This window comes from Myodes glareolus, chromosome 1 (assembly GCF_982192425.1).
Source record: "Myodes glareolus chromosome 1, mMyoGla1.1, whole genome shotgun sequence".
NCBI lineage: Eukaryota > Metazoa > Chordata > Mammalia > Rodentia > Cricetidae > Myodes > Myodes glareolus.
In genome coordinates this window covers 121237683-121257728 of record NC_142026.1, presented here as the reverse complement: position 1 = coordinate 121257728, position 20046 = coordinate 121237683, and the positions used below count along the sequence as shown (strand labels likewise).

At 42.9% G+C, this 20046-nt stretch overlaps 2 protein-coding genes across 12 annotated transcripts in view; one reads left to right on the top strand and one right to left on the bottom strand.

Moving 5' to 3' along the window:
• The window catches only part of Plagl1 (PLAG1 like zinc finger 1), a 42793-nt gene extending 31291 nt beyond the window's left edge, over positions 1–11502 (top strand). For 5 of the 11 annotated variants that reach the window (XM_085688564.2, XM_085688568.2, XM_085688578.2 and 2 more), the window contains 2 exons: positions 5708–5982; positions 8414–11502. In XM_085688564.2, coding sequence (XP_085544690.2) covers positions 5831–5982; positions 8414–10106 — 1845 coding nt within the window. In that variant the 5' untranslated portion in view covers positions 5708–5830 and the 3' untranslated portion in view covers positions 10107–11502. Of the gene's footprint in view, positions 1–5614; positions 5983–8413 lie in introns of all 11 variants that reach the window. The other 6 variants (XM_085688562.2, XM_085688563.2, XM_085688565.2 and 3 more) reach the window with 2 other exon arrangements.
• Positions 11503–13965: 2463 nt separating this feature from the next.
• Positions 13966–20046, bottom strand: part of Zc2hc1b (zinc finger C2HC-type containing 1B) — a 53217-nt gene continuing 47136 nt past the window's right edge. Inside the window, exons 7-8 of the mRNA XM_048425357.3 lie at positions 14924–15008; positions 13966–14219 (exon numbers count right to left, since the gene is read on the bottom strand). Of these exons, the coding sequence (XP_048281314.1) occupies positions 14938–15008 (71 nt within the window). The 3' untranslated portion in view covers positions 13966–14219; positions 14924–14937. The remainder of the gene's footprint in view (positions 14220–14923; positions 15009–20046) is intronic.

Here is a 20046-nt window from a genome sequence, read left to right as displayed (position 1 = left end):
CACAAGTTCCTTAGATGCATCTTCCTAAGCTTTTGGAAATGAGACTTAATTCTCATTTGCTCATTCTTCCTCACTGTAGCCCATGTCCTCAACGTCTTACCCTGGAGGAAGCCGGGTAATTTATGGGCAGAGGGGACTGTCTTTGGGGCTCTGGGAACATCATGTCCCTACATGCCTGCTTCGCTCTCCTTCCACTGCCCTGGATAGATAGATACCTACGAGGAAAGCTCGCCCTAGCTGCAGCCTGCCATAGGGAAAATAAACTTCTCTATACCACAGGGCTAGCAGGCTTCATCAGCCCACCCTAGGGAAGCGAAATATTGACAATCAAGGTTGCTAGCTCCCAGACCACCCGCAAAGAGTTGAATCATTTTTAAAAGCACCTAGATGAGCCCTGTTCCTTGTGTCACCCACTTTCCAGAAACTAAAGGGTGTGTCCCCTCTCTCCTCCATAGCATGGCACTTAGTTCTTCCAGTCTCCTTGGTGGCTTGAGCACCTACTAGGCGACATTTAAAAAAAAACCCAGACCTGAACCAGAAAGGTTGACTTCTCACTTTTGCAGGATTTTTTCCTTCAGATTTTAGCCTCTCTTTACTACTAACCACTAAGCTAAGTACTCTGCTCATAGACTATCAGCAAAGCCTCTTCTCTCCTTGGACAGCGTTCTCTCTTTAGAGATAGAGTAGAAACCCAAATGGCCTCAATATCTCTGCCCCACACTAGATACTTTCTCTTAGATCTTTGAGTAGAGGGTCATTAACTAAACTGACAGAAGCTATGCATACCTAAGGAGCGGCATCAACACGGGCCTCGTCCAGTAACACAGTCAGACCATTGAGAACTCATTGGTCCTTGTCTTGGGGACCTTCGGGAGTGGCCAGAGTAATTTCATTTGGGAGAGACAGGGAAGCAGGAGTTTGCCTGGCAGAGAGGCGTTTGATTGTCGGCGGTCCAGGACGGAAACACATTTGCTGTAAGAGAATGTGGCACATTAAGGAAATAGCCCAGTGGCCTGATCTTTGCCCTTGATTGCCTTTGCGCCACCATGGGAGAGCGGTCTGTAGACATGGCAGGGTGACAGGCCTTGTGGAGCCAATTTATGAGTTCATCGCAGGCAAGTGTCTTCGAAGCGATGTGTCAGCTCTAATGTCCAGGGACTTAGTGATAATATCTCGCTACAGAGCATTGTATAGTCCACAGAATGCTTAAATATACCAACATATGAATCCATGTGATGGGTGAGCAGCCTGCCTTCCAGGACAGAACCTATGAAATTATTACCTGTACACACACTTAAAATCAATTTGTGTAGATTGTTTACTGTTAAATTACTCAGAAATGTTATCATAGAACCTTCCATTTTAATTTGATGAAACATGGGCACACAATATGGCCACATGAATTAGGAAAAGTTAGTTCATTAAGGGGAATGTAGGCAGCACCCAGGAGGATTCCCTCCCATTTCTTACCTCAGGAAACGCCCTGTAAACCAATGGGACCCCTTAAAATTGTGAAGAAAATGATGGCTCCCTTCTTCATAAGAGTTCCAGTACGCATGTGAATTTTGCGTAGCATTTCAGAGAACTCACAGGCCTGCTGCTTTGCCACGGGCCTCCCATCTCAGAGCTGGTGAGGTAGCAATGACCACTTTAGGAGTTTCACATGTGTACTGTACTCCCAGATGTAATGAGTGCCCAGAATAAAAGATAGGTAGTAACAAGTAGGATGTTTCAGGGCTCCCTCCTCCTGCTGATGTGTCTAGATGTATTTTTAATTTGACAGTGAAGACTTGATATTCAGTCCTTCAAAGAATTGAGAAAAGCACCCTGACGTCAGATACAAAAAATATTTTTTCCCTTCCCGTTTTGACAAATGGCTCCTTCGTAATTGGTGAATACAAGGGAGATAAGCAAGCAAGCAAAAACCCAACCTTGTTGAAAGCCCTTTTAAAATTGATTTGAATACATGAAAACAGTCCCAAGTTTTGGGCATGTGAGAGGAAAATTTTGGATCAGAACCCACTAAACTCTAAGTAGTACTGCTCAAAACCAAACCAAACCAAACCAAAATAGCCAACCAACTTAAAGTATCCACCATGGAAGACCAAAATGGAAATCTCATTTCCTCTCAGCAATGGGCCTCACTTTGTATTACCGGGGACAATGGAAACAGGAGCCAGAAGTCCTGGTTTATTTTGAGAATTCTGTAAAACAGTTGTTCCCCATTAGCTGATTGTGTTTCTCAGTGCTGGGGAAGTCCTGGGTCTACATCTGTGTTCTGACCTCCTGCTTCACTGTGTGTTCTCCTAGCCCCCAGGGACTGCAGTCTTCCTGGCTGTTACCATATATATATATATATATATATATATATATATATATATATATATATATATATATATATATATATATATATGTTCTTATTCCAGTCTGATCCTCTCTTATCCCTAAAATAATCAGCATGAGCAGAATGAAGCAGATGGCGCAAGCCTTCTTTGGCACACTAGCGGATCTGTATCACTCCCTTAGTATTTTTAGAATCAGGGGGACTGAAACTTAAGTCCTGAGATGTTTCGGGGGGAAGGCTTACTATCTTTCCAGGGTGACAGGTGTTGAAATAGCTGTATGTTTAAGATTCGAAGAAGATCTGTGTGTCAAGACACAGAACAGACTGACTCTCTTGGGGGACCATAGTCCTTCAGTTTTGTTGTAGTTGTTGATGGTTTGCTGGATAGTAGATGGTCTATTTTAAGTACATCAGGTTTTAACTGAAGCATAGAATCATCAGTATACAGCTAGTCTGATTAGGTGAGAGGTGACTGAGAGATGGTGTATATATCTACATTGTTAGCTTTTTTTTTTTCTAGCAGGTAAGGTTTGAACCTCAGTCATGAAGAATTTATTGTCTGTTGTGAAAAGATTTTTGCAGAAGTTTGTGATTATGTCCTGAAAACAGTGTCCTCAGTCCCCATGTATGTATAGTATGCAAAGATGTTGAGTGTACTAACAATACTATGAAACTGAGCATCTCTAAAGAATTAAAAGAGTGGTCACTGTGGTGTGCTTTATTAGCTCAGCATTTGAAAATGAGTTTCGCCTTTTGCATTAGGCTGGGTATGTTTAACACTACCTAAACATCAGCAAGATGAAGGTTTAGGGAACGATGTTCTTGAAGGAGGGGGCAGCCTTTGTTTTGTGAGGAACTATTCCGTTTGGGGAACTTGAAGTTAGAGAAATCTACTTCACTCTTAAGTAAAACATAACTACATCTAACCATCTCTGATCGTGAACTGGGGAACCTCATCCCCCGCTCTATGTTAATCAAATAGTTGTTCTAAATCCCTCTTGTGTTTCTGCAAAACACCTGAGGGTTAATCAGTGGTATAGTCATGTGCAAGGAAAACCCAGACTTTCTCCCATCTCTGGACAGGGAATCTAAGAGTACGCCCGCGTCACCCCTACAGTAGCCACTAGCTGCCTGTGGGTGTCTAACACGGCAAATGCAGTTCCCGAGCAGCGTGTTTGTAGCGTGTGGTTGTCACTGTTTGTATCATACTTCCGTCATAGGAAGTTATGTTGGGCCCCCTGTTCCTCTCCTAAAGCAAGAGCTGGGGAGAATGAATTCCCCTAGATAAACTGAAAACAGCCTATGTACCTGGATTTGTCTAGTAGGTGAGGGGAAGACGGAGCCCTCCGCGCCAGCTCCTCCAAAGCGATGAGTGCTCTGTGCTATTTTAGCCATGAAGGGGGGAGGGGAGGAGCAGTTCACGCTTTACAATCCATGTGTGTTTTAGTCTCTTAAAAAACAAGACCTGGAAAGTACATCAAGCAATTTCAACTGAATGAATGCATTTTTTTTAGCTGGCCCTGTACTATGGCTTTTCACACACACAGTGGAATTTCTTAGAAGAATCAATCTGTGGTTAGGACTGTTGGAGATGACTCAAGGAAGGGCTTTGAGCGTGAATAGAATTAAACAGGAATGAGGGGTGGGAACAAGAGGGCTTTGGGTGGAGCTCGGGCCGGGACCCAGTTAAAGTTACTCTTTTTTTTTTGGTTTTCCAAGACAGGGTTTCTCTGTGTAATGGTCCTGGCTGTCCTGGAACTCTCTTTGTAGACCAGGCTAGCCTTGAACTCACTGAGGTCCACCTAAGGGCGTGTTTGCATGTTACCTAGGTTTTTGATTTGGAGGTACCTTAAAAGGGAAGTAGACATTAATCTTTAACAATAAATGGCAACTCTAAAGACTTAGAGCAGTAACTGAAAGGCTACAGGCAACTGAGCTTTAAAGTCTTGCCCTAAGGGTCAGCTGTGCAGAAAAGCTACTCACATGTATTCAACATAAACCTAACGTACAGGTTGTATAGCCCTTATCAGAAACACTTGGAAGAGTGGATTTTCAGTGCACAGAGTCGTTTGACTTTTGGAAAAGTGTGTATAACATAATGAGATCTCCTGTGGGTGGGACTCAAGCCTCAGCATGGGGTTTAGTCATGTTTCGCTTTCATACCCACCTTCTACAATAGCTTGAGGCAGTTTTATGATTGCTTTCAAGTTATTGGTATCTTGACTGCGACTTACCATGTAGAGGAAATTCTCCTCCCGGACTCGCAGAAACTGACACTCAGAAATGTTCCAAGTAGAAATGTGGGGACAGTGCCGTTTTTCAGGTTCGGGATCTTCAACCTGAACCCTAAACATTTAAAAGTATTGACCCACAGAAAGTTAGCAGCCCCTACCTGAAAATGACTCGGCTGCACAGTGGAATTACAGTGCTCTGTTCTGTGGCTTACAGTGCTGCCTTAGACACTCATGGTCGGAAAAGGAGATCCAGGGTTTCTGGGGTGCTGACTGGGCTGAAGTGTGATAAGGATCTGGGTTAGGGACAAGACAAGCTGAAGGGGGCAGAACACCCGTTGGCTATCATTGGCTAATCCGCAGGTAACTGGGGAGTGTGCAGTGGCTCTCTAGAGTGCTGGCCCCAGCTCTCCTTAGAGTCCTCAGTCTTGTTCCCACAGGAACATTGTCTCTCTCTTCCCCACTTCAGGGCAGCGAGGCTCTTGCCCCATACTTGGTGTGTGTCAGGCCTGGGGCATAGTGAGCCCACAAACAAATTCACTGAGATGTATACAAATGATTTCTTCTCATCCCCTGAGAGTTTAAACAGGTGTTGTCAACAGCTTCTCTTATGCTAACAGGGCATGAAGAGGAAAGAGCTTAGTGGTTTGAATAAAGGGTGGCCATTGTGAGCCAGTAACACAGGTCGATACAAAGAGCGAGGCTTCTGGTTTTTTTTGTTTTGTTTTGTTTTGTTTTTTTCCCCTGCCGAATCAGTTCACTGAGTCTCACACTGAGCTAAAACCATTGATGACCTTGAGTCTATGAAAATAGCAGTTCTTATTAGGAGGGAGAATGGTTCGCCAGCCGTCAGAATACAGGGGCTCCAGAATGGCAGATGAAGGATTGCGGGAAGCGAGAAGGGAGGACGGACGGGGAGCTGGGCCCATTTGAGCCATTTTAAAGACGCATACCAATTGTGGGTCATTGGCTCCAAAGTGGTGGTGGGTACAGTTTTCCAATGGCCGGTGTGAGAAAACTGTTCCTCTTATCTCCACAGACGGCCATTCAGGACGCGGAGCTATTGTGATGAAAATCTCCTTCCTGCCCTGCACCTCTCCTGTGCCTCACGGCTCTCTCTGCTTGGTTGCAGTGCCGCCTCTACCCTTTCCCGGAGTCCAGCTGTAGCGGGCCCCTCCCTTCTTTCTGCCCGTGCTTTAGATGGCACAGCATTTGCTCAGCACATCTGAAAAAGAAGGTGTGAGAAGCAAAGGCCATGGCTCCATTCCGCTGTCAGTCATGTGGCAAGTCCTTCCTCACCCTGGAGAAGTTCACCGTCCACAGTTATTCGCACACCAGGGAGCGACCATTCAAGTGCACACAGGCTGAGTGTGGCAAAGCCTTCGTCTCTAAATATAAATTAATGAGGTGAGAGGCTTTCTGAAGGCGCGCGGTTCGACCCGGACCTCTAAGTGTCTCTTCAGGCCTTCAGGGCTCTCACCGAAGGAGCGGAAAAGGCAGGGTGTGGGTGCATTTCAGCCTTTTAGGGACTCTTTAAAGCCATATCCCCAGTGATTGCCATGACACCCGGGTAGCCAGACCTTGCACATGTGCCCTTTTAGGCTTTCAGAGGATCCACGGTACACCAAGCCAGTGATTTTCAGATGAGTCCTTTCGAAGAGAGTTGGCATATAATTATGAATTATTTCCTCTAGTGACAACTAGGTACTCTGTACTATGAGGTAAGTGGTACCCAAGGTATATATTCTGCCCGCAATGGATTTTGGTAATGCCACAGGAAAGACAAGCTATGCAATCAGACCATAGTGTGACTGACTGCAGCCAATGCTGTCTGTTTACTTCTCTCCGTATTGCTGGTCTCTGGTCTCCTAGACATGATCCTTCAAGCTTCAAGTTGCTGACGACTCACATATAAATGCAAAGGTGAGAGAATTAGCAACCTGGCTTCCAATCTGAGTGACAGCAGCAATTCCGCCGTGGAGTACTCTGGAGGAAGGCACTTGAAAGCGGGGAAGGGAAAGATATAAATTATGCTCCTGACCTTAAGAACATCGCTATTACTGATAATGCAATTTGAGCTGATGTTTAAAATAAGACTGGAAATGCTTCTGTCTTTTAAAATCCAACCCTCTCCTGTTGGAGGCCCTTCTCTAGTTGTCATAGCAACTGTATCAAGTGGCTACCATGTGCACCGATTTTGTGTCAAGGGCTCCTTGTTTAGCATCACACTCATTTTGCATACGTGTAGGCACCCTTACTCCAACACAGAGGGTAGCTCTGGCTTCACTGGGACCACCCCAGGGGTCTATGAGAGACCTGGAGAGGAGAAAAGACAGTAGGGCAGATTATTCCAATAAATAGAATTAGTTAGGAATACCGTGGTAAGAGGAACTGGTGCCTTATGCATGGCCAGAGAGGTGGTTCAGGAGAAATGTCTTGCTCCATCAAGGTGGAAAGTGGGCCAAAGCAGAAAATAGTGTTTATTATCCATTGTCCCTGCTTCAGATCCTCTGGCCTCTCTGGCCAGAGTCCATGCTCTTTTAGGGAACTGGAAAGTGGTGAGAGAACAGGGTGCGTAGGTTTGTCTTAAAGGTGATAGGGCAGCATTCCATCCAGTCCCCATCCATCGCAACCCATTTTATAAGCAGAGACTGAAGAAAGAGAACTGACCGCGTAACCAGAAAGAGACAGCGGTGGGTCCCGGCACCGTAAACAGCTAGCCACTAGAAGAAACAGCCGAGGGCTAGAGAAGCTGATTGGCAGGGCAGGCTGACCTCTAAGGAGGTCTTAGTGTGAACGAGCTTTTCGAAGACCTCTAAGTCTTGGCATGATCTACCTGCTGTGCAAAGGGGGCATGTCTGTGCTGACTACAGGACATACCAACATGTGCGGTTCATGCATTGTTAATGCGAGCAGTCAAATGAAGGCCCACCATGGTATATGTATCAGTAATAGTGACCCGAAGGACAGGGATGGAACTAACTTCTCTTAGCACTGTACATAGTAGGGCTGCTTTTTTTTTTAAGAGGAAGAGTGAGGAGGAAAGCATGGTGGTTTGCTTATTTGAAAGAAAATTACAGTTTAACTCAAATCAGCAACACGGTTTTTGAACTGGCATCCAGTCTTCTTTATTGGGGCCATTAAACTGTTTGCTGTGAATCTGGGATGGGCCAGACAAAATAGACCATTGGATGAAATGTATAATTATTTATATACTAGACAAATGGATTGACTTAATGAGATTACAAAAAATAGAGTAAGTCTATGGAATTCTCTTGTATCCAAAGGCCCTGGTTCAAGGGTTACAATTGGATTGAAATTGTGATGAAGACAATCCAAGAATGAGGAGCTAAAGGGCCACTGTCACCAGGGATATGACGTGTCCTGCGCACGACCTGTGAGCTACACATCCTCACAAAAAGTCATGTTGTAAAGGAAGTACTAGCAGAGTATTTGGGTTTTTAGTTACTAAAGTGAACTTTCCCAAGTTTGAGGACAGCAGCTTTTGAAAACGTGGAGGTTGATTGGATACTTTCTCTGAGATTAGGTATAAAATTTTTAAAAAGGCTCTCAAGAACCTTACCCCTGACCTAAACTTTTAATCTCAATCAAGAGAGGAAGGAGAGCTGTGCACAAAGCAATGTTAGTAATTCTTTTCTTTTTAAATGATAAAATATCAGCGTTTGGAAAATACTGCAAAGTAGTTTATAAGTTAAAATGTCACTAAGACCTTGAAAAAATAGCTAGTCACATCTTGACAGTGCTGTCTCCTTGTCTTCATTCATAAAACGATTCTATTGTAAACTATTCCCCACCCCACCCCCTTTTCTGTTTCCAGACACATGGCCACACACTCACCCCAGAAGCTCCACCAGTGCACCCACTGCGAGAAGACCTTCAACCGGAAGGACCACCTGAAGAATCATCTCCAGACCCACGACCCCAACAAGATCGCCTACGTCTGTGAGGATTGTGGCAAGAAGTACCACACCATGCTGGGCTACAAGAGGCACCTGGCCCTGCATTCCGCCAGCAGCGGAGATCTCACCTGTGGCGTCTGCGCTCTCGAGCTGGGGAGCACCGAGGTCCTGCTGGTCCACCTCAAGTCTCACGCGGAAGAGAAAGCCCACCATGCGACCCGGGAGAAGAAGCACCAGTGCGACCATTGTGAGAGATGCTTCTACACCCGCAAGGATGTGCGTCGCCACCTGGTGGTCCACACAGGATGCAAGGACTTCCTGTGTCAGTTTTGCGCCCAGCGCTTTGGGCGCAAAGATCACCTCACTCGTCACACCAAGAAAACACACTCACAGGAGCTGATGCAAGAGAGTATGCAGGCAGGAGAGTACATGAGCACCCTTAATACCATTGCGCCGTCCTTCCAGCTGAAGGCTCCTGCCATGCCTCCTTTCCAGTTAGGAGTGCCCCCCCAGAACGGGCTTGCAGGTGGCTTGCCACCCGAGATTCATGGCCTAGTGCTTGCTCCCCCAGAACAGGTCACCCAGCCTCTGCAGCCAATGCCAGAGCAGCTTATTACTCTGCACCCTGGGGTAGTTCCCGCCTCTCCTCCTCACACCCTTCAGGAGCCTAAGTACAGTCCTCCTTCTACCTCATTTGCCCCACTTGGAGGCCTGCCGCTTAAAGCAGAGGCCAAAAGCTTTGGCAACATGGGTTACTTTGAGGAATTGCCTATGCAAGAGCCTCAGTCGCCACTCAAACTCAGCCCATGTTTTGAGATGGCTAAGGAGGGCATTGGGAAAGTCACCCTGCCCAAAGAGCTGCTAGTTGATGCTGTGAACATAGCGATTCCTGCCTCTCTGGAGATTTCCTCCCTGTTGGGGTTTTGGCAGATCCCCCCACCTCCCCCCCAGAATGGTTTTGTGAATAACACCATCCCTGTCGGGCCGGGGGAACCACTGCCCCATACAATCACTTGTCTGGCGCAGCAGCAGTCACCATCGCTGCCGCCTCCACCACCGCCGCTGCCACCGCAGCCGCAGATACAGCTGCAGCCACAACTGCAGCCACAGCTGCAGCCACTGCAGCTGCAGCCACAGCCAATGCAGCTACAGCCACAGCCAATGCAGCTGCAGCCGCAGCCAATGCAGCTGCAGCCGCAGCCAATGCAGCTGCAGCCGCAGCCAATGCAGCTGCAACCGCAGCCAATGCAGCTGCAGCCACAGCCAATGCAGCTGCAGCCACAGCCACTGCCACAGGCACTGCCACAACCACTGCAGCTGCAGCCGCAGCCACAGCCGCAGCCACTGCCACAGCCTCCACCACTGCCGCAGCCCCAGCCACTGCCGCAGCCACCGCAGCTGCAGCTGCAGCCGCAGCCACAGCCACTGCCGCAGCCTCAGCCGCTGCCGCAACCAATGCCACAGCCGCTGCCACAGCCGCAGCCACAAGAAGCCCAAATAGCCGTGGCCACTGTGAGTCTGGGCCAGCTCCCTTTACCCCCAATCCCCCACGTTTTCACAACTGGCACTAACACTGCTATACTGCCCCATTTTCATCACGCTTTCAGATAAATTGATTTTTAAGAAGGCGTGATTCTTGAGGAAGGCGTTTACAGGTTGGAACATCAAACAGTTTGAGGGGAAGCTTGAACACCAGGATTGGGGCTTTAGCTTATTCGCGATTACTAGCTTGAGAAAAGGAATCCTCTTCACTGCATGCATTGTGCCAATATATAATATCCTTAGTATTCATGCTTTGCACCAAATTTAGTGAGCGTGTGCATATCCTGTAGTTGAAGTGCAAGTAGTATCGTATTATTATCATATTATTATCCTCATATTATATTCTCATATTATCCTATAATCACAACCAAGATCCAAAACGACAGCTGCTATTTTGTAAAATAAAAGTGTGTTGAATTTAATTGTATGCCTTTGTTGTAATGATGTTAACTAAGTACCTTTGTGTGTAGTACCGCCTAGGAGGGACTTGATGGAAAGGTGCGGATTTCTCCGCCTTGGAAGATGTTTTTAAGAGAAGAGGGTAATCTTTGTATGGCGTTTAGAACTAGGCTGTGTATGTCTTTTCAGGGACTCTTCCACCTTCGGGGTTAGATGTAGTTTAGTTCTTCTTCTCGTAGCCTACTTTGTAGTTTGTAGGAAAAGTTCCTTGTGAAGTTACCGATTTCTTGATCTTTAAAGTGAATTTTTAGTGTAGTTTTCAATATTTTTCATGTGATGTTACAATGTGAGTTATGACTTTGTTTATCTTAAAAGACAAAACTGATTGTCAGTTGTATCTGACAGGACAAAAAAATCATTGTGTAGCCTAGTTAAGTGACATACTCCTTGTGGCATCAGTCAGAAACGTTTCGCTGACTGAATGCCCATTGTTTCTTCATAGGAATTTAAGAAAATAGACTGGAATTAGAAAAATAAGTGTATTAGATAAGAATCTCCTTTGACTAGCTTAAAATACTAGCAGTACTCAAGCTGCTGACCTTTTGAAGTATTGTTTGTAGTTGCCAATAGAAAAAATGTATCTGTAGTTGACTAGTTTGTCATTAGTCTGTATCCCAAGAGGATTGCGTCTTGCAATGTAACTGTACTTGTAATCTTTCTCCCTTGATATCTTGTTAATCGATTTTGAAAGTGTAAAACCCGTTTTGCAATGTAACTGTACTCGTACTCTCTCAATTGATATCTTGTTAATCGATTTTGAAAGTGTAAAACCCGTTTTGCAATGTAACTGTACTTGTAATCTCTCCCGATTGATACCTTGTTAATCGATTTTGAAAGTGTAAAACCCGTTTAGCAATGTAACTGTACTTGTAATCTCTCCTGATTGATACCTTATTAATCGAGTTTGAAAGTGTAATACCTAACCTTCAAAGACTCTGTATTTCGTTTTGAGACTGTATTTCCCGACATATATATCCTACATATAATAAACGTTAAGCATCTAGCATTCCGGCTTGAGTTTTTTCATTTAGCGACACCGGCGTCAACATGGGCTATAGACCCCCATTGAGACAGAAAACCTTCCTGGCACCCTCACGCCTCATTACCTCTTCACAATTTCCAGCATCAGCACCCATCAGAACTTTTGCCTCTTTTGAGTAAATTATGGTTTAAGAAGTCTTTAAGCTTTGGTCACATGCTCGGCACTGAGTCTTAAAGTGTCACAGTGTCCTATGTTTCATTTCTGATGTATAGCCACCAGAGTGGTCTCTTCCATGTTACCCTGATTCAATTTCACAGTAGTGTTTACAACTGATTTCTGATACCTCTTAGAAATTCACGTAACTAATTGGAATTTCTTCAGAAAACATACCCCTAGATATGACAGTTGCTCCCCCCCCCCCGTGTGTGTGTGTGTGTGTATGTGTGTGTGTTAACTCTAAATGGAAGTGGGTGAAAGAAAGGGAAACCTTGAGTTCATTTGTATATGGAAAAAGTCTTGTCAAGAAGCCCAAGGTGGGGCTGGGTTGAAGTCAGTCACAGTAACGGGGAAGTTAACACTATGGGATCAGCCATAAAACCAGGGTCTGTAAACCACAGTTGACCCAGAGTGGGCAATGAGGCAGTGAGATAACCTCACGGGATAGAATTCACTGCTCTGGGATATCTTGGTTCCCACAGTCTCCCTTTCCTCTGGGTGGGAAAGCAGTCTCCCCAAACAATAGCTAACCTCAGCCAAGGTCTGCTCACAGGCACTTCCACAAATACCTTTACATAGTCTACCACAGTCTTTGGTCAGTTGCATAGAATACTTGATTTTCCTGTACATGAAACAATGGCATTTGGTCCCCTTGGTCCAGATCATTAACATTTCAGTGGGCTGCACCAGTAGTGGGAATAGCCCGGGATGCTTTTGCAAAAATATTGACAGAGAACATAGTTTAATTTTCCTAAAGTCCCTGGTTAAGAATATGTTCTTGAACAAAAAAGTATGGACTAAATGTAACAGACTCTTCAAAAGGATGTTTCCTGACCCTTAAGACACCGAGGAGAAGGAAGAATTGACTCACCTCCCACACAACTGTGTAAACAAAACTATGATAAAAAACATGAATAGAAAGCTTCAGGATTAGAAGATATGAGGGACAAAAACCCTTAGGGCTGCGGTTCTCAACCTATGGGTGGCGACACACAAAGACCATCAGAAAACAGATATTTACATTATAATTCATAACAGTAGCAAAATTACAGTTATGAAGTAGCAACAAAAATAATTTTATGGTTGGGGGTCACCACAACATGAGGAACTGTATTAAAGGGTAACAGCATTAGGGAGGTTGAGAACCACTGCCTTAGAGATTTCTTTCACAGAGAAACAAAGTATCATCAACTTTTCCCCTCCCCTCCAAGAAATACAGTCTGGGACTGAACATAGTGAGGCACATCTTCAATCCCAGCACTTGGGAGGCAGGAGTGGTCAAATCTCTACAACTTTGAGCCCAGCTTACATACATAATGAGTATATACATACATACATATATGCATACATATTATACACATACTTACAAATATATGTATTTGTATGGGGCAGACAGTGTTTGGTGGACTGGCCTATCCCAAAGAATTCTATATGGCAGATAGAGGACCGTGTAAAGAATGGGGGATGACTGAAGAGATGGTCCACTTGCTGCTCTTGGAGAGGATCTGTATTTGGTTTCCAGCACCCACAAGATTGCTCACAAATGTCTGTAATTTCAGTTTCAGGTGTGGTGCGGGAGAATTGTCTGTATTCTGTCAATCTGTTTATTTTGAATAAAAGCTGATTGGCCAGGCAGGAAGTAGAGGTGGGGCAATGAGAATAAGAGAATGCTAGGAAGGAGGAAGCCCATTCCTCCCATTCTTGCCCAGACCACCAAAAAGCAAGATGTAACCTGCCCAGCTGAGAAAGGTACTGAGCCATGTGGCTAATATAGATAAGAACAATGGGTTAATAGAAGACAAGAGCTAATAAGTAGCCTGAGCTAATGGGCCAATCAGTTGTATAACTTACAGAGATCTCTGTGTGATTTTCTTTGGGACTTGCTGACTGTGGGGTACTGGGCGGAACAGATACCCCAACAAGCAGGCCCTCTATTGCTACACAGGTGGTCTGACACTCTCTTCTGACTTCTGCAAGCATTAGGCATGCATGTGGTACATATACATACTGCATACAATCTAAATACAAGTCATACACTTTAAATGCATACATACTGCATACAATCTAAATACATGTCCATACACTTTAAATGCATCTAGAAATTTATAATATTAAAATTAAAGTAGGAACAATTTCTAATTATAGCTTAATAGATACAATATCAAAACTGGGCTGTTACAGTTTTTACATAGAATGAAGTGGGTTAAAACCTGATGTTCCTAGCTGATAACTATAGTTCTTCAATGACTAGTTCACAAAAAGATACAAATATCAAAAACACACTGTTGTTCTTTAATGCCTTAAGGACACTTCAAGGAAATCTTTGAATCTTTAAACCGGACATTATGATATAGGCTGATAAATTTAATAACTTTTGAAAAGAGTCAAAGGAGTAGATAAACTTGAAGTCTAAACGTCTATCATTCTTTCTAATGATGCCAGATGAGAACAGCTGGCTCTGGCCTTCTGTGGTAGGTGTTTCTAGGTGCCCGACTGTCCAGGCTGCAGAGCTACAGGAAGCCAGTCTGAGGACAGAAAAGAGGACATGAACATTACCTCAGTCTCCACATGGAAGATGTTAGGTAACTAAGGGCCTCCAGATTTTGAAGTTACAGGGAAGGTGGTTGCTTAGTGTCTATGCAAGCCTTCATGCCGTGAGATACTTTGTCTCTAAAAGTAAATCTCAGTGCACACCCAGCAGAACTATCAAGGACAGAAATATAGGAGTCTATGAATGTTAGCACAAGACAGCCTTTTAAAAAAGGGAAGTATATTTGTAAAAAATGGAAAAGTAACTAGTTTCTGGGTCAAAGAGGAGAAGTATTCCCTCTCTAATCCAGTCAAGACCTAAAATAGCTCAATAAAGTGCTTGCTTCAGAGGTGTGAAGATGTGATTTTAATCTTCAGAACCTATGTTTGGTTCTGGTGAAGTGTGTTGATAATTCTGGTGCTAGAGAGGCAGAGATGGGTGGGGTCCTGGTGTTCAATACCCATCTAGTTTTTTTACTTGTTGCATTCCAGGCCTGAGAGAACTATTGCTTCAAAAGAAAAGCTGCTGGTACCTGAAGAAGGAAACCTGAGGCTGTCTTGGGCTTCAAGAGAATACTTTGACAGGCCCTCTCATGGCTCGCTTTCTCTAGGCCCCTTCCCTCAGAGGTTACTCACTGGGTCCTGCCTGCACAAGCCTACATGACCAGCTGCACTGGAATACACGTGGCTTCATTCTTACCTGGCCTCTAGAAGTTAATCTTTTTTAGAAGATTTATTAAATCCTTGTCTGTGTTTTCCTCCAGAAGCAGGATCCATAGCTAAACCTTTGCAAACATAAACAGATTTGTTATTATGTCAAAATGGAACATTCCCAAGGGGGGGCAAAATAAGGGACAATTGTGATACCATCACATGGAATTTCAAACTCCCTATTCCTGCTTTCTTTTCAGTAGTTATAGACACAGACTCACCCATTCTTGAATTTGGACAAAAATTAAATAAATAGCTATCCTCCTGCAACCTCAGTGGAACTCTCAAACACAGCATGCTCCAATACTGAGGGGGCTTAAGAGTTGAGTGAATAGCCACAGGGTGGTATGTCCCGCTCTCTAGGACCCCCCCCCAGTGGGTCAAAACCCTGGGCCCCTCCCCCAACTCCCTTGGCTTTTCTAGCCAATTGTCAGGGAATTTCCTGCAGCTAGGATCCCCCAAACCCAAACCCATCCAAACTACTAGCCACACCCTCCCCCTAAACCTGCCTATCCTCCAACAACCTTGGTGGAACTCTGAAACCCAGCTTACTCCAATACTGAAGGGTCTTAAGAGGTGAGTGAACAGCCACATAACAGGATGCCCTACTCTCTAGGACCTCCCAAGTGGGACAAAATCCTGGGCTCCTCCCCCAGCTCCCTCAGTTTTTCTAGTCAAACAGCTGGGACTTTCCTCCTGTGACTAGGCTTCCCCCCAAACCCAAACGTCCAAACTACTAACCACACCCTGACCCCAAACCCGCCTATCCTCCTGCAACCTCTGTGGAACTCTGAAACACAGCTTGCTCCAATACTGAGGGGATTAAGAGAGACCAACAGCTTGCCACAACACTGAGAGAATTAAGAGAGAGCACCAAGAGAGCAAACCAGGAGAGAAGACCAAGAGAGCAGGCACATAGGGACCGCAGAGGCTTTCTGAGACAGACATTGACAGTACAGAGCAGACCAAGAAAAACTCCCAAACACTCAGAGAGCCTCTGCAAGGATTGGACCAAGACACAAAGACACCGCTGGCCTCATTTGAAGGAAGAGATTGGCAGGCACCAATGCAAGAATTCTTCCAACAACCTCAAAAGCAACATGATAACACCAGAACCCAGCAGTCACACAACAGGAAGACTTGATCATCCTAACCCAGAAGAAGTAGAAGAAAATGACTTTAAACGTAACTTTATGAAAATGATAGAGGCCTTTAAAGAGGAAATGAAAAACTCCCTTAAAGAAATGGAGGAGAAGACAAACAAAGAATTAGAAGAAGTTAATAAATCCCTCAAAGAAATCCAAGAAAACCAAGAGAAAACAATCAAACAGGTGAAGAAAAACAGTTTAAGACTTGAAGACTGAAATAGAGGTAACAAAGAAAACACAAAAAGAGAGAATTCTGGATATGGAAAATCTGGGTAAACGAACAGGAATTACAGAGACAGGTATAACCAATAGAATACAAGAGATAGAAGAAAGAATCTAAGGCGTTGAAGATACTATAGAAGAAATAGACTCATTGGTCAAAGAAAACACTAAATCCAACAAATTCTTAACACAAAGCATCCATGAAATCTGGGACACCATGAAAAGACCAAATCTAAGAATAATAGGGGTAGAAGAGGGAGAAGAACACCAGCTCAAGAGCACAGAAAATATATTCAAAAAATTATAGAAGAAAACTTTCCCAACCAAAAGAAGGATATCTCTATGAAGGTACAAGAAGCTTACAGAACATCAAATAGACTGGATCAAAAAAAAATTCCCTTATCATATAATAATCAAAACACAAAAGATACAGAATAAAGAAAGAATATTAAGAGATTCAAAGGAAAGAGGTCAAGTAACATATATATATATATATGTGTGTGTGTGTGTGTGTGTGTGTGTGTGTGTGTGTAAGGTAAACCTATAAAGGTAAACCTATCAGGATTACAACTGACTTCTCAATGGAAACCATCAAAGTCAGAAGGTCCTGAATGGATGTGCTGCAGACACTAAGAGACCACAGATGCAAGCCCAGACTACTATACCCAGCAAAGCTTTCATTCACCATTGATGGAGAAAACAAGATATTGTGTGACAAAACAGATTTAAACAATACGTATCCATAAACCCAGCCTTTCAGAAAGTAATAGAAGGGAAACCACAACCCAAGGAAGTTAACTGCACCCACAAAAACACACGTAGCTGATAATTCTCCACCAGCAAAACCCAAAGAAGGGAAACACAAACACTACTACCAAAATAACTGAAATTAACAACCATTGGTCATTATTATCACTTAATATCAATGGACTCAATTCACCTATAAAAAGACATAGACAAAAAGAATAGATACAAAACCAGAATTCAGCCTTTTGCTGTATATAAAAAACTCAACCTTAAAGACAGACATTACCTCAGAGTAAAGGGTTAGGGAAAGGTTTTCCAATCAAATGGACCTAAGAAACAAGCAGGTGTAGCTATCCTAAAATCTAACAAAATTGATTTCAAACTAAAATCAGTCAGAAGAGAAGGAGAAGGACACTTTATACTCATAACAGAAACAATTAATCAAGATGCAGTCTCAGTCCTGAACATCTATGCCCCTAATACAAGAGCACTTACATATGTAAAAAAATTACTAAAACTTAAATTGTACATCAAACCCCCCACACTAATAGTACAAGACTTTAACACTCCACTCTCGCCAATATACAGATCAACCAGACAGAAACTTAACAGAGAAATAAGAGAACTAACAAGATGTCATGAGTCAAATGAACTTAACAGACATCTATAGAACATTTCACCGAAACACAAAAGAATATACCTTCTTCTCAGCACCTCATGGAACCTTCTATAAAATTGATCACATACTTGGTAACAAAGCAAACCTCCACAGATACAAAAAAATTGGAGTAAGTCCCTCTGTCCTATCAGATCACCATGGATTAAAGTTAGATTTAACAATAATACTGCACTCAAAAAGCCTATAAACTCGTGGAAATTGAACAGTCAACTACTGAACCACCCCTTGGTCAAGGAAAAAATAAAGAAAGATATTAAAGACTTTCTTGAATTAAATGAAAATGAAGGCACATTATATCCAAACTTATGGGACACCATGAAAGCAGTGCTAAGCAGAAAGTTCATAGCACTAAGTGCCTACATAAAGAAAACAGAGAAAGCTCACATTAGCACATTCAGCACACCTGAAAGCTCTAGAACAAAAAGAAGCAGACTCATCCAGGAGGAGTAGAAGACTGGAAATAATCAAACTGAGGGCTGAAATCAACAAAATAAAAACACAGAAAACAATACAAAGAATCAGTGAAACAAAGAGCTGGTTCTCTGAGAAAATCAACAAGATAGATAAACCTTTATCCAAACTAATTAAAGGGCAGAGAGAGAACATCCAAATTAACAAAATCAGAAATGAAAATGGGGACATAACAACAGAAACTAAGGAAATTCGGAGAGTCATTAGGTCATACTAAAAAAACCTGTACTCTACAAAATTGGAACTTGTAAAAGAAATAAATAATTTTTTAGATAGATACCATATACCAAAATTAAATTAAGACCAGGTGAGCAGTTTAAATAGTTGTATAAGTCACGAGAAAATAGAAGCTGTTATCAAAAACATCCCAACCTAAAAAAGGCCAGGGCTGAATTCTTCTAGAACTTCCAAGAAGAGCTAATACTATCTCCTCAAAGTTTTCCACATAATAGGAATAAACAGAACATTGCCAAACTTTTTATGAGGTTACAGTTACCCTAATACCAAAACCACACAAAGACTCAACCAAGAAAGAGAATTACAGACCAGTCTCATTCATGAACATGGATGCAAAAATACTCAATAAAATATTGGCAAACCGAATTCAATAACACATCAAAAAAAATCATCTACCATGATCAAGTTGGCTTTATCCCAGAGATGCAGGGATGGTTCAACATATGAAAATCTATCATTGTAATCCATCATATAAATAAACTTGAAAGAAAAAAAAACATATGATCATTTCATTAGATGCTGAAAAGCATTCGGCAAAATTCAACACCCCGTTATGATAAAGGTCTTGGACAGATTAAGGATACAAGGAACATATCTAAATATAATAAAAGCAACATACAGCAAGCCAACAGCCAACATCAAATTAAATGGAGAGAAACTCAAAGCAATTCCACTAAAATTAGGAAAAAGACAAGGTTGTCCTCTCTCTTTGTATCTCTTCAACTTAGTTCTTGAAGTTTTAGCAATAAGGTAACAAAAGATCAAGAGGATTCGATTTGGAAAGGAAGAAGTCAAACATTCATTATCTGCAGATGATTTGATAGTGTGTATAAGTGACCCCAAAAACTCTAACAGCGAACTCCTATGGCTGTTAAAAACCTTCAGTGATGTGGCAGGATACAAGATCAACTCAAAAAAATCAGCAGCCCTCCTATATACAAATGATAAAGAAGCTGAGAGGGAAATCAGAGAAACATCCCCTTTCACAACAGCCACAAGTAACATAAGATATCTTGGGATAACATTGACAAAAGAAGTGAAAGACCTATTTGACAAGAACTTTAAGACTTTGAAGAAAGAAATTGAAGAGGATACCAGAAAATGGAAAGATCTCCCATGCTCTTGGATAGGTAGGATCAACATAGTAAAAATGACAATTCTACCAAAATCAATCTATAGATTCAATGCAGTCTTCAACAAAATCCCAACACAATTCTTCATAGACCTTGAAAGAACAATAATCAATTTCATAAGGAAAAATAAAAAATCCAGGATAGTCAAAACAATCCTGTACAATAGAGGGACTTCTGGAGGCATCACCATACCTGACATCAAGCTCTATTACAGAGCTACAGTAATGGAAACAGTTTGGTATTGGCATAAAAATAGAGAGGTTGACCAATGGAATTGAATCGAAGACCCGGATATTAATCCACACATTTATGAACACCTGAATTTTGACAAAGAAGCTAAAATTATACAATGGAAAAAAGAAAGTTTCTTCAGCAAATGATGTTGGTATAGCTGGATGTCAACATGTAGAAGAATGAAAATAGATCCCTATCTATCGCCATGCACCAAACTCAGGTCAAAATAGATTAAAGACCT